This window comes from Hemitrygon akajei, chromosome 2, assembly GCF_048418815.1.
Source record: "Hemitrygon akajei chromosome 2, sHemAka1.3, whole genome shotgun sequence".
NCBI lineage: Eukaryota > Metazoa > Chordata > Chondrichthyes > Myliobatiformes > Dasyatidae > Hemitrygon > Hemitrygon akajei.
In genome coordinates, this window is record NC_133125.1 from 182,765,429 (window position 1) to 182,789,843 (window position 24,415).

At 44.0% G+C, this 24,415-nt stretch overlaps 1 protein-coding gene across 1 annotated transcript in view; it reads left to right on the plus strand.

Annotated features, from left to right (window-relative positions):
* Positions 1–24,415, plus strand: part of LOC140721541 (obscurin-like) — a 241,912-nt gene that overhangs the window by 74,173 nt on the left and 143,324 nt on the right. The window contains exon 4 of the mRNA XM_073036362.1: positions 14,393–14,698. Coding sequence (XP_072892463.1) covers positions 14,393–14,698 — 306 coding nt within the window. The remainder of the gene's footprint in view (positions 1–14,392; positions 14,699–24,415) is intronic.

Below are 24,415 nucleotides of genomic sequence, written 5' to 3' on the forward strand. Positions count from 1 at the left end.
TCCAGAGCATTCCTACCTGGGGCAGGTGGAGGTAGGGAGTAGGGGGGATGCCCCTGAGTTCAGGGTCGGACGTACTGGCTGGAAAAGAAGTGTTGGAATACACAAATTCCATTATATAAGTAACAAATGTTTCGAAGATTATCATTTGTACCAAAACTATTTGGGAAATGTTCAGAGTCCAGAAAACAGACCCCTTTTAAATGTTCCACAGATGGATGATCTGTGAAGTGGATAAGTGACCGGGATGAAAGTGTAGATGGGTGGGTTAATAAGTTTGCTGATGATATGAAGACTAGTACTGCTGTGGGTAGCGTAGATGACTGTCAGAGATTACAATGGGACATAGATCAAACCCAGCCAAATGTGAAGTGTTGTCCCTTGGTAGATCAAATGTAAAGAGACAGAATACTGTTAAGGACAAGATCCTTGACATTTTTGATGAGCAGAGGGATCTTGGAGTCCAAGTTCATAGCTCATTGAAAACGGCTCGACAGATTGATGGGTGGTTAAGAAGGTGTTCGGCATGCTTGCCTTTATTAGTCGAGGCATTGAGTTCAAATGTCAGGAAGTTATGTTGCAGCTTTATAAAACTCTAGTTAGGCCGCATCTGGAGTAATGCAAATAGTTCTATAGGAAGGGAGTCCAGGCTTTGGAGATGGTACAGAGGAGGTTTACCGGGACGCTGTCTGGATCAGAGGGCATCTGCTGTAACGAGCGGCTGGTTAAACTTGGGTTGTTTTCTCTGGAGCAATGGAGGCTGAGGGGAAATCTGTTAGAGTTTATAAGAATATCAGAGGCATAGACAGAGTAAACAGAGATTATATGTTCCCCAGGGTAGGAATGTCTAATACCAGAGGGCATGGATTTAAGGTGCAAGGGGATCATTTCAAAGGAGATGAAAGGGCAGGTTTTTACACAGAATGGTGTCTGCCTGGGGTGGTGGTAGAGGCAGAAACATTAAAGACTTTTAAGGGACATTTTGATAGGCTCATGAATGTGAGGAAAATGGAAGGCTATGGACAGTGTATGGAGATTAGTTTAATTAGCCATTTGATTACAATTGTATTGGTTCAGTACAATATTGTGGGCCGAAGGGCCTGTTCCTGTACTGTACTGTTCCATGTTCTATGGATCATCCATGGTGGAAGTTGAGAGGAAAACGGGGTTCAGTGTTTCTGTTGAGGATTTTCATTAACGTGTCGCAGCAGACAGTCAGCCGTTCTTGTCTGGCGTGTGGTGTCAGGATTGGTCTCCTTTCGGATTAACCAGGTCACGATATGAACGTTCCTGGCTCGACCCTTTTTTCTTTAACGAGGCCGAGTGGCTAGCTCGACGCTCACTGGCACGGATGGAAACCGTGATCAGGGGGGTGGCCTGACTTGGATTCGAACTCGGGACCCTTCGCTCCGGAGTCCGGTGCTGATGCCATTGCGCCACCTGCTGGCCCCTGTTCAGGATGACAGCAGACCAGAGATTATGACAGCAGCTCAAACTATCAGAAACCACGAGCGCACAACACACTGAATTAGTGACTGTGACATGGACAGTTAGTGATTCAGAATAATTGGGGAGTCATAGAATCATTGAGCACTACACCACAGAAACAGGATCTCCAGCACATCTAGTCTGTGCTGAACTGGTATTCTGTCCAGTCCCATTGACCTGCACCTAGAACACAGCCCTCCATACCCCTCCAATCCATGTACGTATCCAAACCTGTCTTAAACGTTCCAGTCAAACCCTCATCCACCACTTCTGCTGGCAGCTCGTCCCATGCTCACACCACCCACTGAGTGAAGAAGTTCCCTTTCAGGTTCCACTTCAATATTTCACCTTTCACCCTTAACCTATGGCCTTGCTCCTCACTGTCTGCATCACCCAGGACATGTCCTCTTCTCATTGCTACCATCAGGGAGAAGGTACAGGAAACTGAAGGCTCACACTCAACGATTCAGGAACAGCTTCTTCCCCTCTGTCATCAGATTTCTGAATGGACATTGATTCCTTGAACACGACCTCACTACATTTTTTGCTCCTTGTAGCACTATTTATTTAATTTAACTATATATACTGTATATAGTTACTGTCATGTGGTTATTTTATTATTATATATTGCAATGTACTGCTGCCGCGTAACAAAAATTTCATGACAAATGCCAGTGATATTAAACCTGACTGATTCTGCTCTTCACTTTGTTTGTCACATAACTAATTATTCGGCATTGTTACTGTGATGAATTGCTCTGGTGTTAAATCTGCTCTTCAGTGGGAGTTCAGTGAAACACTCTCTCAGTGCTTCTCCTCTGTGATCACAAAATACTTTACAGATTCTGGGGTCAAAGTAACACGTACAACACACTGGAGGAACTCAGCAGGTCGGGCAGCATCCGTGGAAACAAACAGTCAACATTTCGGGCCGAGACCCTTCGTCAGGACTGAAGAGGGAGGGGGCAGGGACCCTGTAGAGAAGGTGGGGGAGGGTGGGAAGGAGAAGGCTGGTAGGTGCCAGGTGAAAGACCAGTAAGGGGAAAGATCAAGGGGTGAGGGAGGGGAAGCAGGGAGTGGATAGACAGGAAAGGTGAAGAAGGAATGTACGGGGAAAGTAATATGGGTAGTAGAAGGAGGCGGAACCATGAGGGAGGTGATAGGCAGCTGGAGGAGGATACCGTTTGGGTAGTCTCCAGCCCCGTGGTATGAACATCGAATTCTCCAACTTCCGGTAATTCCCTCCCTCCCCCTTTCCCCATCCCAGTTTCACTCTGCCTTTTCTTCCAGCTGCTTATCACCTCCCTCATGGTTCCGCCTCCTTCTACTACCCATACTGCTTTCCCCTTACATTCCTTCTTCACCTTTCCTGCCTGTCCCCTCCCTGCTTCCCCTCCCCCACCCTTGATCTTTCCTCTGATTGGTTTTTCACCTGGCACCTTCCGCCCTCCCCCCCCCCCACCTTCTTTATAGTGCCCCTGCCCCCTCCTTCTTCGGTCCTGACGAAGGGTCTTGGCCCGAAACTGTTCGTTTCCACGGATGCTGCCAGACCTGCTGAGTTCCTCCAGCTTGTTTGTACAACTGCATTGATGCTACTTCATGCACCCATGCTGAGCTCGTCAATTTTATCAACTTTGTCTCTAACTTCCACCCTTCCCTTAAATTCAGTTGTTCCATCTCTGACATCTCCCTCCCCTTTCTCGATCTCCCTGTCTCCATCTCTGGAGATAAACTGTCAACCAGCATCTTTTATAAACCTCTGATTTCTATGATTACGTCGACTAACCTCTTCCCTGTCTCTTGTAAAAATGTTATTCCCTTTTCTCTGTTTCTTCGCCTCCGCTGCATCTCGTTTGTGATGTAGCACAAAGTTTCTAAAGAGCTCAGGAGAGTCAGGTTTCTTTCTGCTGGCTGAAATCAGCTCTGGATCAATAAAAAGAAAGGAGGTGTAAGCACAGTGGCCATTGTCGGAGTGGGCCAGTGTTAGTGGTCCAGATTTGGCTCAACAGTCTTGGGCAAACATATTTGGAGGTTCTAAGTAAGTAAGCAAGAAAGTGCTGAGAGTGGATCCGGAGTTAGTGTGTGTTACTTGTAGAGATGTGGGAACTCTGGGAAACCTGCAGTCTCACTGTGCACCGAGTTACATCTCCTCAGACACTGTGTTAAAGAACTGGAGCTGCAGCTGGATGACCTTCAGCTCATACGGGAAAATGAGGAGGTGACAGACAGGAGATACAGGGAGGTAGTCACCCCTCAGGTGCAGGATGCAGGTACCTGGGTGACTGTCAGGAGAGGGAAAGGGAATAGGCAGCCAGTGCAGAGTACCCCTGTGGCCGCTTCCCACAATAATAAGTATAACACTTTGGATACTGTTGAGCAGCGGCTGGGTCTCTGGCACTGAGTCTGGCTCTGCAGCTTCGAAGGGAATGAGGAGAAGAGGAGTCCGTAATGACAGGGGATTCCATAATTAGAGGATCAGAAAGCAGATTCTGGGGATGTGAAAGAGAAACCCGGATGGTCTGTTGCCTCCCAGATCCCAGGGTTAGAGTTGTCTTGGATCGAGTCCATGGCATTCTAAAGGGGAGGGTGAACAGCTGTAAGATGTGGTTCATATTGGTACCAATGACATAGGTAGGAAAAGGGAGGAGCTCCTGAAGAGAGAATCTAGGGAGTTCGACAGTAAGCTGAAAAGCTGGACAATCAGGGTAGTAATCATTGGATTAACACCTGTACCACGTGTCAGTGAGGGTAAGAATAGGATGATCTGGCTGAGGAATTGGTGCAGGGGGCAGGGTTTCAGATTTCTGGATCACTGGGATCTCTTCTGGGGAAGGAACCACCTGTACAAAAGGACAGGTTACACCTGAACCTGAGGGTCCAATATTCTTGCAGGCATGTTTGCTAGAGTTGTTGGGGAGGGGTTAAAGTAATTTGGCAGCGGGATGGGAACTGCAGTGATAGGGCTGAGGATGGGCAGTTGGTATACAACTAGTTGCAGTGTGCAGTGAGGCTGTGAGGACAGACAGGGAAACGATAGGGCAAAATTGCAGTCAGTGCGATGAGTTAAATTGTAACAGGGGGCCAGAAACAAAAAGGGTGATGAAGGTGTTATATTTCAATGTACACAGTAGATGGAATAAGGTAGTTGATCCTGTGGCTCAGTTAGAGATTGGCAGGTATGATGTTGTGGGCATCTGAGTTGTGGCTGAAAGAAGATTAGAGTTGGGAGCTTAATATCCAAGTGTGCACATTGTATCAAAAAGATAGGCGGGTCGGCAGAGGGGTTGGGGTGGCTCTATTGGTAAATATTCAATTAAATCCTTGGAAAGAGATCGACATCAGAAGATGTAGAAACCTTGTGGGTAGAGTTAAGAAACTACAAGGGTAAAAAGATCCTGATGGGAATTATATACAGGCCTCCAAACAGTAGGCAGAATGGGGGCTGCAAATTACAAAGGGAGATAGAAAAAGGGCAATATTTTGATAATTATGGGGTATTTAAATATTCAGGAGATTAGGAAAATCTGATTGGAAGCTAGGTTTCAGCAGAGTGGCCATTGTGTGAGTGGGCCAGTGTTAGAGTCGGATTTAAGGGTTTGGCTCATCGAGGCTTAGGGGAGGATTAGTCCGTAGGTAGATTTTTCTTTGCCATTTATTCTTTCATTCTTCCTTTTTGAAGATTTAGAGCAGTGGGGGTGCCAGACAGGGCAGTGGAATTCTCTTCTTGCAGGATGTGGGAAGGCAGGGAGACCTTCAGTGTCCCTGACAACAAAACCTACAAGAAGTGCATCCAGCTGCAGCTTCTAATAGACTGTGTGAAGGAGTTGGAGCTGGAACTGGATGAACTCTGGATCATTCAGGAGGTTGAGATCATTTGATAGACAGCACACACAGTCAGGTAGTTCCACACACTGTGCAGGACACGGGTAAATGGGTGACTGTCAGGTGGAGAAGGTGAGAGGCAGCCAGTGCAGAGTACCCCTGTGGCCTTTCCCCTCAACAGCAGGTAGGATGTGTTGGATACTGTTGAGGCGGGGTATCACCTAGCAGAGGAAAGCCACAGCAGTCGGGTATCTGGTACTGAGTCTGGCTCTGTGCCTCAGAAGGGAAGAGGGAGAAAAGGCAAGCGGCAGTGACAGGGGATTCAGATTGATGAGGGTAACAGAAAGGAGCTTCTGTGGCTGAGAGTGAGATTCCCAGATGATATGTTGCCTCCTGGGTGCCAGGATCAGGGACATCTCAGATGAAGTCCACAGTATTGTTAAGTGGATGGGTGAGAGGCCAGAGGTTGTGGCCTACGTCAGTATCAATGACATGGGTAGGAGGGTGATGAGATCCAGCAAAGTGAGTCCAGGGAATTAGGTGCCCAGTTAAAGGGCAGGATCTCCAGGGCTGTGATCTCAGGATTGCTACCCATACCATGTGCTAGTGAGGCCAGAAGTAGGAAGATCATACAGTTTAACATATGGCTGAGGAGATGGTGCAGGATGGAGGGTTTCAGATTTTTTGATCATTGTGCTTTCTTTCTGGAAAGTGAGACTTGTACAGAAGGTATGGTTTGCACCCGAACTGGGGGACTAATATCCTAGTGGGAAGGGTTACTGGGGGGGGTTTGGTGGTGGTTGAGTGGTGGTGGAGTTTAAACTCGAGTTGCAGGGGGATGTGAACCAGAGTGCCCAAACAGATCATGGAGTGGATGTAGAGAAAGGTGTTGTTCAGCCCATGTACAAAGTCAGGTAATTGAAAGATTGAGCATAGTAGGGCAAATTTCCTGAGCTGTGTATATTTCAATGTAAGGAGTATTGTGGGAGAGGTGGGTGAGCTTAGGGCATGGATCAGCCTGTGGAGTATGACATTGTAGTCATTACTGAGATTTGTTTGCAGGAGGGAGGACTGGCAGCTCAATGTTCTGGGGTTCCGTTGTTTTAGACATGATGGAGCAGGAGGGGTGGCATTACCAGTGAGGAAAAATGTCATGGCCGTGCTCAGTCAGGACAGATGGGAGAGCTCATCTCGTGAGGCTTTTTGGGTGGAACTGAGGAATGAGAAAGGTATGGCCAAGTTAATGGGATAATATCATCAACCATCAGCAGTCCACGGGATTTGGAGGAGCAAATTTGCAGAGATTGCAGACTGTAGGAAAAAGAACTCAAGGTTGTGCTAATAGTCGAATTTATCTTTCCACATATTGACAGGGTCTCCCATGCTGTAAAAGAGGTGGATGGGAAAGAGTTTGTCAAATGTGTTTAGTGAAGTTTCCTTAATCATTGCATAGAAATCTGAACGAGAGAGAATGTGCTACTACATCTCCTATTAGGAAACGAGACAGGGCAGGAGACAAAAGTATGTGATCATAATGCCATTAGTTTTATGGTAATTATGGAAATGGATTGATGTGGTCATTTTATGGTAATTATGGAAAAGGATTGATGTGGTCGGGTTAAGATGCTAAATTGCAGAAAGGCTAAATTTGACGGTATCAGCCAGGATATGGCAAATGTGGATTGGGACAGGTTTTTTGGGAAAGGTATACTTGGGAAGTGGGAGGCCTTCAAAAGTGAAATTTTGAGAATACAGAATTTGTATATTCCTGTCAGAATTTAAAACAATGATAATAGATTTTGGTAATCTTGATTTTTGAGAGATATTGATGCCCTGGTTAGGTAGATGGAGATGCATAACAGTATAGGCAGGTGGGAACAAATGAGATACTTGAGCAGTATAAGGAATAGAAGAGAACAATATAAAGAATGTAAAAGAATCTTAAGAAAGAAATTAGAAAAGCTAAAAGAAGATACGAGGTTGCTTTGGCAAGTAAGGTGAGAATAAATCTAAAGGGTTTCTACAGTTATATTAATAGCAAAAGTATAGTGAGGGATAAAATTGGTCCCTTACAGAATCAAGAGTGGACAGCTATGTGTGGAGCCGAAAGAGATGGGGGAGATTTTGAACAATTTATTTTCTTCGGTATTCACTAAGAGATGGATATTGAATTGTGTAAGGTAAGGGAAACAAATAGGGAAGTTATGGGAATTATGATGATTAAAGAGGAGGAAGTACTGGTGCTTTTAAGGAATATAAAAGTAGATAAATCTCCAGGTCCTGACAGGATATTCCCTAGGACCTTGAGGGAGGTTAGTGTAGAAATAGCAGGGGCTCTAACAGAAATATTTCAAATGTCATTAAAAACGGAGATGGTGGCGGAGGATTGGCATATTGCTCATGTGGTTCCATTGTTTAAAAAGGGTTCTAAGAGTAAACCTAGCAATTATAGGCCTGCCAGTTTGACATCAGTGGTGGGTAAATTAATGGAAAGTATTCTTAGAGATGGTATATATAATTATCTGGATAGACAGGGTCTGATTAGGAACAGTCAACATGGACGTGCGTGGAAGGTCATGTTTGACAAATCTTACTGAATTTTTTGAAGAGGTTGCGAGGAAAGTTGACGAGGGTAAAGCAGTGGATGTTGTCTATATGGACTTCTGTAAGGCCTTTGACAAGGTTCTGCATGGAAGGTTAGTTAGGAAGGTTCAATCGTTAGGTGTTAATATTGAAGTAGTAAAATGGATTCAACAGTGGCTGGATGGGAGATGCCAGAGAGTAGTGGTGGATAACTGTTTGTCAGATTGGAGGCCAGTGACTAGTGATGTGCCTCAGGGATCTGTACTGGGTCCAGTGTTGTTATATGCATTAATGATCTGGATGATGGAGTGGTAAATTGGATTAGTAAGTATGCAGATGATACTAAGGTAGGTGGTGTTGTGGATAATGAAGTAGGTTTTCAAAGCTTGCAGAGAGATTTAGGCCAGTTAGAAGAGGGGGCTGAACGATGGCAGATGGAGTTTAATGCTGATAAGTGTGAGGTGCTACATTTTGGTAGGAATAATCGAAATAGGACATACATGGTAAATGGCAGGGCATTGAAGAATGTAGTAGAACATAGTGATCTAGGAATAATGGTGCATAGTTCCCTGAAGGTGGAATCTCATGTGGATAGGGTGGTGAAGAAAGCTTTTGGTATGCTGGCCTTTATAAATCAGAGCATTGAGTATAGGAGTTGGGATGTAATGTTAAAATTGTACAAGGCATTGGTAAGGCCGAATTTGGAGTATTGTGTACAGTTCTGGTCAGCGAATTATAGGAAAGATGTCAACAAAGTAGAGAGAGTACAGAGAAGATTTACTAGAATGTTACCTGGGTTTCAGCACCTAAGTTACAGGGAAAGGTTGAACAAGTTAGGTCTTTATTCTTTCTAGCGCAGAAGGTTGAGGGGGAACTTGATAGAGGGATTTAAAATTATGAGGGGGATAGATAGAGTTGATGTGGATAGGCTTTTTCCATTGAGAGTTGGGGAGATTCAAACAAGAGGACATGAGTTGAGAGTTAGGGGGCAAAAGTTTAAGGGTAACACGAGGGGAAATTTCTTTACTCAGAGAGTGGTAGCTGTGTGGAATGAGCTTCCAGTAGAAGTGGTAGAGGCAGGTTCGGTATTGTCGTTTAAAGTAAAATTAAATAGGTATATGGACAGGACAGGAATGGAGGATTATGGTCTGAATGCGGGCCAGTGGGACCAGGTGAGAGTAAGCGTTCGGCACGGACTAGAAGGGCCGAGATGGCCTGATTCTGTGCTGAAATTGTTATATGGTTATAGGTTTATATAGTTAATTTACCCGTGTCCTGCACAGAATGCCATGGGAAGGAGAGTCCCTATTGCAAGAGGTCCTTTGTGCAGGTGGATATCTCCAAGGATGAGTGCCAATACTCATGAGAGAAAGCCAGTTTGCTGAAGATGGCCTTCAAGGGAAGTTAGGACTGTGGTGGGTGCTTTCAGGGAGACCGGGGGTTCAGTACCATGAGTAACGGTTATACCCAGCTTTGGAAAAGATGAGCTCCAATATTTAGACAGGTTTAACTGTAATAAGCCCTTTTTTAACTTCTTTCTTTTCTTTAATAACTATTTGATGAATCTGAAATTGGTAAATACACTTTCTTTATAATATTATGTGGTGTATAATCTGTTATTTCTTGCCAATTGATAATTGGGCTTAGGCAGAATTTACAAAGCATTCGCTCAAATTGAGGTTTCTTTAATGAGAAAATCATGACGTTCCTGTTTGGTTTGAACCCAAAATCATACCGACCCCAGATGTATATTGTTTATGAAAGGTGGCTTCTCACCGCTGAGTCACGTGGCTGTTGTTGCACCAGGAACATTGAAGACAAGGCGTGGATGTTGTTTACATAGACTTTAGCAAGGCCTTTGAAATGGTCCCACGTGGGAGGCTGCTCAAGAAGGTTCAGTTGCTTGGCATTCAAAATGAGGCAGTAATTTGGATTGGACATTGGCTTCACTGGAGAAGAGAGAAGCCAAAGAGTGGAAGTAGACAGTTACCTCTCTGACTGGAGAGCCGTGACTAATGGTGTGTCACAGGGATCACTGCTGGGTCCATTAGTTGTTTGTCATCCATATCAATGATCTGGATGATAATGTCGTATTCTGGATCAGCAGATTTGTGGATAACACTAAGATTGAGGGTCTGGTGGATCGTGAGGAAGACTTTCAAAGCTTGCAGCAGGATCTGGAGCAGCTGGAAAAATGGACTCAAAATGGCAGATGGAGTTTAGTGTAGACAAGTGTGAGGTGTTGCAATTAGCAGGATCATCCAGGCTAGGGCTTGCAAGATGAGGGGTCGGGCACAGAGGTGTGTTTGTAGAACAGAGAGATCTGGGAATGCAGATGCATAATTCCATGAATGTGGCATGACACGTAGATATGGTCGTAAAGAAAGCTTTTGGTACATTTTGAGCACAGGAATTGAGATTCTATATTCAAATTGTATAAACATTGGTGGTCATAATTTGGAGTATTGTGTCCAGTTGTGGTCATTCCCATAAGATATAGGAGCAGAATTTAGCCCATCAAGTCTGCTGTGTTATTTCATCATGGCTGATCCAATTTTCCTCTCAGCCCCAATCTCTGCCTTCTCCCCATATCCCTTCATAAGCTGATCAATCAAGACTCTATCAACCTCTTCCTCAAGTATACCGTACATAAATACTTGGCCTTCACAGCTTCCTAGAAGCATAGAAATGTAGAAAACCTACAGCACCATACAAGCCTTTCAGCCCACAATTCTGTACCTAACATGTCCTTACTTTAGAAATTACCTAGAGTTACCCATTGCCCTCTATTTTTCTAAGCCCCATGCACCTATACAGGAGTCTCTTCAAAGACCCTGTTGTATCCACCTCCAACAACATCACCAGCAGCACATTCCACGCACTCACCACTCTCTGCATCAAAAAACGTACCACTGACACCTCCTCTGTACCCACTTCCAAACACATTAAATCTGTGCCCTCTCGTGTTAGCCATTTCAGCCCCAGGAAAAAGACTCTGACTATCCACACGATCCTTGTAAATCTCCTCTGCATCCTTCCTATGGTTTCCACATCCTTGCTGTAGTGAGCTGACCATAACAGAGCACAGTACTCCAAGTGGGGTCTGACAAGGGTCCTATATAGCTGTAGCATTACCACTCGACTCTTGAACACAATCCCACTGTTGATGGAGGCCAGTGCACCATATGCCTTCTTAACCACATAGTCTACCTGAACAGCAGCTTTGAGTGTCCTTTGGACTCAGTCCCCAAGATCCCTCTGATCCTCCACACTGCCAAGAGTCTCACCATTAATACTATATTCTGTCATCATATTTTGACCTACCAAAAGGAACCACTTCACACTTATGTGGGTTGAACTCCATCTGTCACTTCTCAGCCCAGTTTTGCATCCTATCGATGTACCACTGTAACCTCTCCAGTCCTCCACACTATCCACAACACCTCAACCTTCGTGTCATCAGCAAATTTACTAACCCATCCCTCCACTTCCTCATCCAGGTAATTTATATAAACCACAAAGAGAAGGGGTCCCAGAACAGATCCCTGGGGCACTCCACTGGCCACTGACCCCCATGCAAAATATGACCCATCTACAACCACTCCTTGCCTTCTGTGTGCAAGCCAATTCTGGATCCACAAAGTGAGGTCTGCTTGCATCCCATGCCTCTTTACTTTCTCAATAAGCCTTGCATGGAGTAACTTATCAAATGCCTTGCTGAAATCCATATACACTACATCTACTGCTCTACCTTCATCAATGTGTTTAGTCAAAAAATTCAATCAGGCTCATAAGGCACGACCTGCCTTTGACAGGTCTATAATTTCCTGGGCTATCTCTACTTCCTTACTTGAATAAGAGAACAACATCTTACCTACTTTTTTGAACTTTTCTTGACAAGATTTTCACAGCCTTTGTACACCATGGTTTCTGTACCCTACCATCCTTTCCCTGTCTCATTGGAATGTACCTATGCAGAACACCACACAAATATCCCCTGAACATTTGCCACATTTCTGCTGTATATTTCTCTGAGAACAACTGTTCCCAATTTATGTGTCCAAGTTCCTGCCTGGTAGCTTCATATATCCCCTTACTCCAATTAAACGCTTTCCTAACTTGTCTGTTCCTATCCTTGTTCAACACTATGGTAAAGGAGATAGATTTGTGATCACTCTCTCCAAAATGCTCTCCCACTGAGAGACCTGACACCTGACCAGGTACATTTCCCAATACCAGATCACCTATAGCCTCTCCTCTTGTAGGCTGATGTACATACTGTGTCAGGAAATTTTCCTGAACACACCTTATGAACTCCACCTCATCTAAACTCCTTGCTCCAGGGAGATTCCAATCAATGTCTGGGAAATTAAAATCTCCCATCACGACAACCCTGTTAGATCCTAAGACCATAAGATATAGGAGCAGAAGTAGGCCATTTGTCCCATCGAGTCTGCTCTGCCATTCATTCATGGGCTGGTCCAATCCCCACTCCCCTGCCTTCTCCCCACACCCCTTGATGCCCTGGCTAATCAAGAACCTATCTATCTCTGCCTTAAATGCACCCAATGACTTGGCCTCCACAGCCACTCGTGGCAACAAATTCCACAGATTTACCATCGTCTGACTAGAACATCTCTGTTCTAAATAGATGTCCTTCAAACCTGAAGTCTTGACCTCTTGTCCTAGACTCTCCTACCATGGGAAATCACTTTGCCATATCTAATCTGTCAGGCGGCCTTTTAACATTCAAAACTGTTATTACTGGATCGTTCCAGAATCTGTCTCCCTATCAGCTCTTCGATGTCCCTGTTACTATTGGGTGGTCTATAAAAAAACACCCAGTAGATTTATTGACCCCTTCCTGATTCTAAATTCCACCCGTGACTTCCTCCTTTTCTGCAGCCGTAACACTATCACTGATCAACTGTGCCACGTCCACACCTCTGTAGCCTCCCTCTCTGTTCTTTCTGAAACATCTAAAGCCTGGCATTCTAAGTAGACATTCCTACCCCTGAGTCATATAGTCTCTGAAATGGCCACAACATCATAGCAGTGATCCACGCTTTAAGCTCTAAGTTCATGATACTCCTTTCATTAAAATAGACACATCTCAAACCATCAGTCTGAGCGCATCCCTTCTCTATCACCTGCCTATCCTCCCTCTCACACTGCCTACAAGCTTTCTCAATTTCTGAGCCGCTTCCTCCCTCTCTTCAGTTCAGTTCCCACCCCCCCCCCCCAGCAATTTCAGTTTAAACTCTCCCCAATAGCCTTTGAAAACTTCCCATCCAGGATATTGGTCCCTTTCAGATTCAAGTGCAACCTGTCCCTTTTGTACAGGTCACGCCTGCCCCAAAAGAGGTCCCAATGATCCAGAAATCTGAATCCCTTTACCCTGCTCCAATCTCTCAGCCCCGCATTTATCCTCCACCTCATTCTATTCCTATACTCACTGTCATGTGACACAGGCAGTAATCCTGAGATTACTACCCTTGTGGTCCTGCTTCTCAGCTTCTTTCTTAACTCCCTGTAGTCTGTTTTCAGGACCTCTTCCCTTTTCCTACCTATGTCATTGGTACCAACATGTACCACGACTTCTGACTGTTCACCATCCCACTTCAGGATATCGTGGATGCGATCAGAAACATCCTGGACCCTGGCACCTGGGAGGCAAACTACCATCTTTGTTTTTTTCTGCATCCTGGGGCAAAGAATTCCTTGGATTCACCACTCTCTGGCTGAAGAAATTCCTGCTCATTTTCCATCAATACATGATTAAGTTTGTTATGGATCCCCAAAACCAAAGGACTTTCGACAGGGGCACAATTGAGAACATCCTGACTGGCTGCATCACTGCCTAGTTATGGGAACTGTACTTCCCTCAATCGCAGGACTCCGCAGTGAGTGATGCGGACAGTGGTGAGTGTAGATGTGGAGTGCAGGTAGTTTTGAGGAAATAAGGAGGCAACAGAAGGACTTGGGTAGGTTAGAAAATGGGGAAAGAAATGGCAGATGGAATGTGGTGTTGGGAAGTGTATGGACAAGCACTTCGGTAGAAAAAATGAAAGGGTTGACGATTTTCTAATTGGAGAGAAAATACAAAAATCTGAGACACACAGGGATTTGAGAGACCTTGTGTAGGATTCCCTGAAGTTTAATTTGCAGGTTGAGTCTGTGGTGAGGAAGGCAAATGTGATGTTAGCATTCATTTTGAGAGGACTAGAATATAAAGGCAAGGTTGTAATGTTCCCAGTCAGAACCGTGGGAATGATTGTATTAAACCCTGAGCTGAGGCCAATAAACAACATCCTGACGTAAGTATTAGTATTGTCCAGGTGACCAAGGCTACAGATCAAGTCGCCCCACACAGCTTGGTCCTGAAACTGCAGTAAAATGTCCAATAACATCTGTTCATGTAATATTACTCCTGTGCTGTAGTTGTCTCACTTTCACCTGCTCTACAGTTTAAATGATTATATTTTCTTTCTATTCTAATCAGCTGAAAGGGAAGAAGTGATTGGTGTCCTTGGTTCATCAGTTTTACTGGATCCTGAAATCACCGTTGATTCCAGCAAGAATGATATCCTTTGGACTTTCAAAGCCAGCAACAAAAGCCGTGATGTTATTTTGGATCACATCCCAGGTGTCGCCACATTGGAACTGAGTGAACAGTTCAAGGACCGTTTAATATTCAACGCTTTGAGTGGTGCACTGACGATAAGCAGATTAAATGCCAGTGACCAAGGAGATTACACCTTCACTGTTGATGAGAAAGAGTTGAAAATAATGGAGTTGCTTGTCATTGGTAAGAAGTTTCAGATATTTGTGATGTAGTGTGTGATTTATTAATGGCAGAATCTGCCATAGAAACTATAATCTCTGATTTTTATTTCCATCAAAGTCTAAGCAGGATAACCTCTGCTGTGACTCATCAACTGAGTCATCGGAGAGACATTGAAGCTGGTGATATAAAAACAGCAGAATTTCTGCAGAGAATCTGATTCTCCTCTCATCACACACAGTCTTACATTTTTCAAACATAAATAAAGTGAAAAATGAGTCACCACAATTTCAATAGCTATGATTTCCTACCGACCTCTAACATTTTGAATATTTGTAGAATTACATATTTACAATAGTCGTACATCCCAGCTAGTAGAATCCTTTTGAAAGCTTCAGAGCACAAACTCCAAACACCCAAAATACATTTCTTTTGTGAAAGTGCTGAAGGATGGCTCTCTGAATACAGAACTGGCCAGAATATTAACTATGTATTGCATTGAACTGCTGCTGCTAAGTTAACAAATTTCACGTCACATGTCGGTGATAATAAACCTGATTCTGATTCTGACAAAACAGACCTGTCCTGAACGATGCATTGTGACAGGGATACACTTTGACATTGTGCTAATGCAGACAATGGCCACTTAACGACTTCCTTGATCACACCCTGACGATTTAAATGACCACCAATCAACATGAACATTCATGTATTGTCTTCCCCTGGGGCCGAATCAGAATGTTCCAGAAGCTCCAAAACCTGGGCCTCTGTACCTCCCCTCTTGACTTCCTCACTGGGAGACCAGTCAGGGCAGATCAGAAATAACATCTCCACCTTGCTGACAATCAACACTGGAACACGTCTTAGCCCACTGTTGGCGACAAGGAGGTGTACAAGAGTGAGGTAGATCAGCTGGTTGAGTGGTGTGACAACAACAACCTTACACTCAACGTAAGTAAGGCCAAGGAATTGATTGTGGACTTCAGGAAGGCAAAGTCAATAGAGAATACTCCCCAGTCCTCATCAATGGATCAGCCGTGGAAAGGGTGAGCAGTTTCAAGTTCCTCGATGTCAACACCACTGAAGATCTGTCCTGGGCCGAACATATTGATGCAATTACAAAGAAGGCACAACATCGGCTATGTTTCATTACGAGTTTACGGAGTCTTGGTATGTCATCAAAGACTCATGCAAGTTTCTACAAATGTACATGGAGAGTATTCTAACTGGTTACATCACTGTCTGGTATGGAGGGGACACTGCTCAGGATCAGAAAAAGCAGCAGAAAGTTGGAAACTCAACCAGCTCCATCATGGGCACTAACCTAGTATCAAGGGCACCTTCAAAAGGTGATGCTTCAAAAAGATGGTATCCATCATTAAGGAGCCCTATCATCTAGTATGTGCCCTCTTCACAATGTTACCATCAAGGAGGAGGTACAGGAGGCTGAAGACACACACTCAGTGTTTCAGGAACTGTTTCTTCCCATCTGCCATTACATTCCTCAATGGACAATGAACCCATCAACACTACCTCACTTTTTTGCTCTCTTTTTGCATTCTTTATTTAATTTATTTTCTAATATGCACTTATTGTAATTCATTGCTTTTTATTACTATGTGTTACAGTGTACTGCTGCTGTAAAAGAACACATTTCATGACCTATGTTGGTGATATTAAACCTGATTCTGATTCTGATTCAATGATTAGTTTCAGTCGCCTTAAACTGTCAGTTGAAGGTGGAGGGGCTGGTCGTGTTGAGGAAGCAGAGAGGCTGCGGAAGGACTTTGACAGATTTGGAGAGGTGTCAGATGGAATACAGTGTCAGAATTGTATGGTCATGCGCTTTGGTAGAAGGATTAAAAACATAGATTATGTTCTAAACGGGGGAAAAAATGAAAAATCTGAAGTGCAGAGGGATTTGGGAGTCCTCGAGGATTCCTGAAAGGTTAATTTGTAGGTTGAATTGGTGGAGATGGGAGTGGATGGGATGTTCACATTCATTTCAAGAGGACTGGAACATAAACACAAGGATGTAATGCTGATGCTGTATAAATTACTGGTGAGGCCTCACTTGGAGTATTGTGATTAGTTTTGGGCCCCTTATTTAAGAAAGGATGTGCTGACAGTGGAGAGGGTTCAGAGGAGGTTCACAGGGATGATTGCTGGAATGAAAGAGTTATCATACGAGTAGTGATTGAAGTTTCTGGGACTGAACTCAGAGGAATTTAGAAGAATGAAGGCGATCTCATTGAAACCTTTTGAAAGTTGTAAGTCCAAGATGGAGTGGATGTGATGAGGATGTTTGCTTTCGTGGGCGAATCGAGGACCAGAGGGCACAGTCTCAAAAGAGAGGGATGTCCGTGTTGGCTGAGGCTGAGTGACCTGGACAAGAAATGTAACACAAGAACTAATCATAGACGCAAAATTGGCATCTTTGAATGTGATCAGTGTAAAGAGAACAGTGTGATGTGTCAACGCCTTACAATAACCGGCCAAGGTCAAGGCTGATGTGAGTTTTTTACAGGAGTGTGGGCTAACACACTCTGCAACTACCAGAGTTGGTTGTGATGGTGGCCCCATGGTTTGTCCGTGTGGTTGGGGGCAATGATTGTCATCCTTCTGGCCTGGGAATTCTGTTACATGGTGACAACTTCTCAATCACCCAAGTCACAGAGGTGGTTGGGGTGTGGCTCCTTGTGGCATACATAATGTACTGAAACACTCTGCTCTGGTTAATGAACACGTACACCTCACCCGTGCGGAGCGAGCGGCTGGCCATCCTCGAGCCGCTCCCACCACTGCCGGTGACATCACAGCTGGTCATTCTGGTTGGTGACATCATCGATGCAGCCGGTAGTGCCGACAACAGGCTGGACAGCACCTCCAGATTCCTGATGGAAACAGTTAAAATAGACAAGCAGCACAATGCCTTCAGCACCCCTTCAGAAGGATGGTGATGGATAACGGACTGAGTTGTACTCGGCTACGTGGGACTGGAAGTGTGGAGTTTGCAAAGATTCAGTATGACATCTAAAACTCTGACAAACCTCTATAGATGTGTGGTGGAGGGTGTATTGACTGGTTGTGTCACAGCCTGGTCTGGAAACACCAATGCCTTTGAATGGAAAATCCTCCAAAAAGTATCGGATATGGTCCAGTCCATCATCAAGGAAAGCCCTCCCAACCACTGAGCACATCTACACAGAGTAATGTAGCAGCAAAGTAGCATTCAACATCAGGGACTCCCACCACCGAGGTTGTGTCCTCTTCTCACTGCTGTCATCAGGAAGAATTACAGGAGCCTCAGGACTCACACCACCAGGTTCAGGAACAGTTATTACCCCTCAACCATCGTCAGGCTCTGGAACCAAAGGGGATAACTTCACTCAACTTCACTTGCCCCATCACTGAAATGCTCCCATTACCAATGGACTGGCTTTCAAAGACTGCTCATCTCATGTTCTTGATATTTGTTGTTCATTTATTACCACTATTATTTTATTTGTATTTGCACAGTTTGTTGTCTTTTGCACATTTGATGGGGTGGGTCATTTGTGTTTCTTGTAGTTACTGTGAATGCCCGCAAGAGAATAAATCTTACTGTTGTATATGGTTACATATATGTACTTTGATAATAAATTTACTTTGTATTTTGAACTTTGAATAATTGTCTGGACTGGACTGAGAAGATAAAACTGAAATTGGGACTGTGGGGAGGATGCTCCCTATCGATATCTGGGAAGAACCTGGTCAACAAGTGTGAGGTTCTCTCAGGCTGCTGTACTTGGTGCAAGTGTTGCCCATGTCCCGCTCCTCCAGCTTGAGAATCACCCGAGCTTTTTTCAGGTTCATCTGGGGGTCCAAGATGGAGTCGGTGAGGCACAGATCACAACGCACAAATCCCTGTATAACAGGCGCAACAATTTACCCAATGTGTCCCTCACCCTGATGACCAACTTCATGTGTGTCTGCATCAGGCTGTGTGTGGAACCTAAATACATGGGCACCAGGTACCACTACGTGCTGAGGTTCTGCCTGTCCCCTGTGTTGCCAAGGTGTTGAAACTGAGAGATGTTCCTGAAAAGGGGATGAATGAACCCCAGAGAAATCTGAAGGTGAGGCAATTCAACTTTCTGAGAGATGGAGAATAGAGGAATTTGAAGCCAGTGAATTGCCAGTGTTGGAGCCAGTGTAGATCAGAAACACTGGGATCTGGCTTGAACAGGTATACTGTGAAAGTCTTGGATCAGCCAAAGTTGATGAGGGGTTTGAGGTGGGAGGCTGGGCCAGAAAGAATTTCCACAACATTCTTGTTTGAAAGACAAGTTCCTGTAACCCCAGTAAAGAGTGGCTCAATATCTATTCAGTAGTACGTTCTCATTTGCTGTAGTTTCACAAAGTTCTCTGTTTAAGTGTTTCACAGCCACCACATTTTAAATGAGTACAAATATTTTTATTAACAGATAAAGTTAAAGAAGAGGTTGGTCTCTTTGGCTCATCAGTTTTACTGGATCCTGAACTCAAAGTTGATCCCAGCAAGAGTGAAATAGTTTGGACCTTCATCGACAGGAGCATTTTGCATCATGTCCCAGGTCACAGCTTAGTGGAACTGAGTGACCAGTTCAAGTTTCGTCTGCACTTTAATACTTCTAATGGTGCTCTGACTGTGAATGGAGCAGAACATGGTGACCAAGGAGATTACACCTTCATTGTGGATGGACAAGAGCTGAGAATAATACAACTACGCCTTGTTGGTAAGTAGCTTTATGTTTCATAGAACGTAGAACAGTACAACATAGTTCAGGCCATTTGGCCCACAATGTTATGCTGACCTTTTAACCTATTCCAAGATAAATCTAATCCTTCCTTCCCTCATAGACAACCATTTTTCTTTCATCCCTGTGTTTATTCATGATGTGATTGGGTACAGAACTCGCCATAGTTTTTGAGGTTGTACTTTCCAGTCGAGGCTAAGTTGGGTGACTCACCTGATAGAATAAACACTGAGGTGTCAGATATTGAATGCTGCCGTCATTCAACCCCCATCACTGTGATGTACCTGTCATCCCGAGGAGGAGCCCGTTCGGGATTTGATCCAACATTCATTGCTGCACTGGTGGGGTGAGAGAAGAAGAACTGTTTGTCAAACCTGAGGCTTGGGTTTTCTGTTGGAGAGAACAGAAGGAAATGGTTGTGAAGTGAAAGTGTGGATGGATGGAAAAGGCAGAGAAATGGAAAAAGTAGCAAGAGAAGGAATGGGAGGGGAGGGAGGTACAAAATGCATTAGATTAGTGTGGGAAATGGGGAAAGGGGTGTGACATGATGGTGAAAGAAACATCAATAACAATCATAATAAATAAAAGATGAAATTTATTTATCGAGCACTTTTCAAACAGATGATGTAGTTCAAAGTTGTTTGCAATGGGATAAAAGTACAAATATGAAAAATAAAATAAAATAAAAATAAATGTAAATAAAAGACAAAACGATGCTCATTAAAAAGCAAGATTAAATAAATAGATTTTAAGCTCTCATTTAAAGGTGTTAACTGAGTCTGCATCCCCTATGGTTTTAGTATTGAATTCCACAGTTGAGGAGCATAGTTCAGAAAAGCTGACCTGCCTATTTCCTTCTGAGGGAGATTTTTTTTTAATTTAAGAGACCGGTGGCAGAAAACCTGAGAGCCTGAGCAGGATGATGAAAGGAAAGTGATTCTGTGACGTACTCTGGTCACAAACTAATAAGAGTTTTAAAAACAGGGAAGTCAAGTTTAATATTAATTTTAAAAGATACAGAAAGCTCCTAGAGCTGCCAAATTTCATCCCACCAAATTTTTATTGGCGTGTTTATGTGGGATAAAGCCATTCTCTGCACTGTGAAGTAAGCAATCTATTGTAATAAACTTTTCCATTCTGTTTGGTAATTCCAGGTACTGAGATAAGGACTAGAATTTTGGGAAACTGACCAGGAAGGAAGATGGAGGATATAAAAAGAATTAAGATTGGTGTCTCTGTTTATGTTTGTGAAATCCATACAATGCTCACAATGATCACATTAATCTTGTTGTTTAAACCCTGCTTCTGACATAAACATTCAGCCCCTGGTGATCTGTGAGAAATATTTCGAGCCTGGCTAACAAAAAGGCAACAATCCTGAGGATGTTCTCTGAAATAACAAGACCAGAATCTTATTGAAAATGCTGAGGTGTCAGGGTATCGATGTTCCCTGTGCAGATGGGTCACCGGTGGGTCAAAATGCACTAATGGAGTGTGAGGGAGGGGGTAATTCCACAGCCTATTAAATGTACACTTTCCCCTTCCTCCTGAGGTGCCGTGTCTGATGGTTTCCACGGCAGCGCCCGTTTCATTGATTTCAATGTCTGTTCCTAATGACAAAAGTCAGCAAAGCATTTCCATGTGTGAGGCTGCTCAGTCCCACTGGGAAAACAGCAAGAGTTCTTGGAGCTGGTGGTGATTCTGGGATGAAAGGTGGTGATGAATCAACATATAGGAGGGAGACTGAATATCTGTCTGAGTGGTGCCACAGCAATAACCTCTTCCCCAATGTCAGCAAGACCAAGGACCTGATTACTGACTTCAGGAGGAAACCAGAGGTCCATGAGCCATTCCCATCAGAGGATCAGAGTCGGAGAGGGTCGGCAACTTTAAATTCCTTGGTGTCTCATTACAGAGGACTTGTGCTGGGCGCAGCAGTTAAGAGCAAAATGAAGAAAGCGCAGCAGTGCCTCTACTTCCTTCGAAATTTGTGGAGATTCGGTGTGACACCTGAAAATCTGACAGACTTCTGTAGATGTGTGGTGGAGAGTATATTGACTGGCTGCATCATTGGAACCACCAATGCCCTTCAACAGAAAATCCTACAAGGAGTAGTGGATACGGCCCAGTCCATCATGGGTAAAGCCCTCCCCACCATTGAGCACATCTACATGGAGAGTTGTTGCAGGAAAGCAGCCTCCATCATCAGGGACCCCGCCACCACTCATTCAGAAACAAGTTTTGACCCTCAACCATCAGACACTTGAATCAAAGCAGAGTGAGTGGGAAGATGGATGATTGGGAAGCTTTTAAAATCCAGCAAAAGGCAACTGAAAAGCTATATGAAGGGAAAAGATGAAATATGAGTGTAGACTAGCCAATAATATAAAGCAGGATACCAAAAGCTTTTTCTGTTATATAAGGAGCAAAAGGGAGGTGAGAGTTGATATTGGTCCACTGGAAAGTGATGCCGATGAAGTAGTAATTTGAGACAAAGAAATGGCAGATGAATTTAATCGGTACTTTGTATCTGTCTGCACTGTGGAAGACACTAGCAGTGTGCCAGAGGTCTGAGTGTCACTGCTATTACAAAGGAAAAAGTGTGCGGCAAAGTGGAAGGTCTTAAGGTGGATGTCACCTGGGCCAGATGGATTACATCCCAGAGACCTGAGAGAGGTTGCTGAAGAGATAACAGATGCATTGGTCATGATCTTTCAAGAATCACTTGATTGTGGCATGGTCCTAGAGGACCAGAAGATTGCAAATGTCACTCCACTCTCTAAGACCATAAGATATAGGAGCAGAAGTAGGCCATTTGGCCTTCTGAAAATGCAAGTACACCACGTCCACTTCATCTGCTTTGTCCACCCTGCTTGTAATTTCCTCAAAAAATTGCAGCAGGTTTGTCAGGCAGGATTTTCATTTCAGAAAACCATGCTGGCTTTTGTCTATCTTGTCATGTGCCTCCAGACACTCTGTAATCTCATCCCTAGCGATCGATTCCAACAAATTCCCAACCACTGATGTCAGAGTAACAGGTCTATAGTTTCCATTCTGCTGCCTGCCACCCTTCTTAAATAGAGGAGTAACATTTGCAATTTTCTAGTCATCCAGCACGATGCCAGAATCTATCGATTCCATCAGGTGCAGGAGTTCTATCCACCCTCAGACCATTAAGCTTCCTGAGCAGCTTCTCAGTTGTAATTTTCACTGCACAAACTCCACTTCCCTGACACTCTTGAATGTCCGGTATACTGCAGTGTCTTTCACTGTGAAGACCGATGCAAAATATGCATTCAGTTCCTCTGCCATCTCAGCGTCTCTCCTTACAATACCTCCAGGGCCATTTTCTATTGGTCCTATATCTCCCCTCCACTCCCCTGTATGCTTAAAATAGCTTTTAGTATCTTCATTGATATTAGTCCCCAGCTTCCTTTAATAATTCATCTTTTCCTTCTTAATGAACTTCTTAGTTTCCTTCTGCAAGTTTTTAAGAGCTTCCCAATCCTCTATCTTCCCACTAGCTTTGGCTTCCTTGTATGTCCTCTCTTTTGCTTTTACTTTGGCTCTGACTTCACTTGTCAGCTACGGTAGTGTCCTTCATCCATTCTGATTTGGAATATATCTGCCTTGCACTTCCCTCATTTTTCACAGAAACTCCAGCCATTGCTGTTCTGCTGTCCTTTGTGCTAGTGTCCCTTTCCAGTCAATTTTGGCCAGCTCCCCTTAAGAAGAGAGGAAGAAGGCAAAAGAAAGGATATTGTAGTCCAGTTTGCCTAACCCCAGTGGTTGGGAATGTGTTGGAGTCTATTATTAAGGATGAGGTTTCAAGATATTTGGAGACTAATGGTAAAATAAGTCAAAGTCAGCATGGTTTCTGTGAAGGGAAATTTTCCCTGACAATTTTGTTAGAGTTCTTCAAGGAAGTAACAGGCAATGTGGACAAAGGAGAGGCAGTGGATGTCATTTGCTTGGATTTTCAGAAGGTATTTGATAAGCAACCACAAATGAGGCTGTTTAACACGATAAAATCCTATGGTGCTACAGGAAAGATTCAGCAATGGATAGCAGAACGGCTGGCAGGCAGGAGGCAGTGAGTGAGGGAAAAAGGGGCCTTTTCTGGTTGGCTGCCGGTGATGAGTGGTGTTCCTGGGGGGGGGGAGAGGTGTTGGTATTGGGACCGCTACTTTTCACATTGTTTGTCAGTGATGTAGATAATGGAATTGATGGCTTTGTGACAAAGTTTGCAGATGATACGAAGTTAGTTGCAGGGGTTGGTAGTGCTGAAAAAGCAATGTGATTGCAGCAGGACTTTGACAAATTGGAACACAAAAGTGGCAAATGGAATATAGTGTTGGGAAATATAAGATAATGCTTTTTGGTAAAAGGAACAATAGTGCGGACTGTTATCTGAATGGGGAAAAGGTTCAAACATCACTTCCTGAGCCACTCATTCATCTGTACCATCATCCTATTCCTGCTCTGACTGGCACGTCTATGAACTCGCAAATGAACATCTAAAACAGAGATGAAACAGTTTTGAGTTTTTGCTTCCACAGCTCTGAAGAAGATAGTTTGGAATCTGAAAATTTTAGAGGCAGAGGCAGATAGATCCTGGATAAGCAGAGAGGTGAACTGTTATCATGGGAAATGGGAATATCTACCATCAGGTTAGCTGTGATCTTGTGCAATGACAGAGCAGTGTTGTGGGGTTAAATGGCTTTTATTTCCATTGTTGTGTATATATTTGGTGTGTAGAACCGACTGTGCTTTTGTTCCTTTGTACATATCTGGTGCAATGTCACATGGTAAGATTGCATTCTACATCAAGATAGGAATATTATGGTTTCATATTCTCTCCTTTAGATGAGCTGTCAGAAGGTTCCATACTTACCAACATCGAATCACTGGGTGTCACGGTCGAGCTCACCTGTGAAGTCTTTGGAGATTTGAATGTGTATCA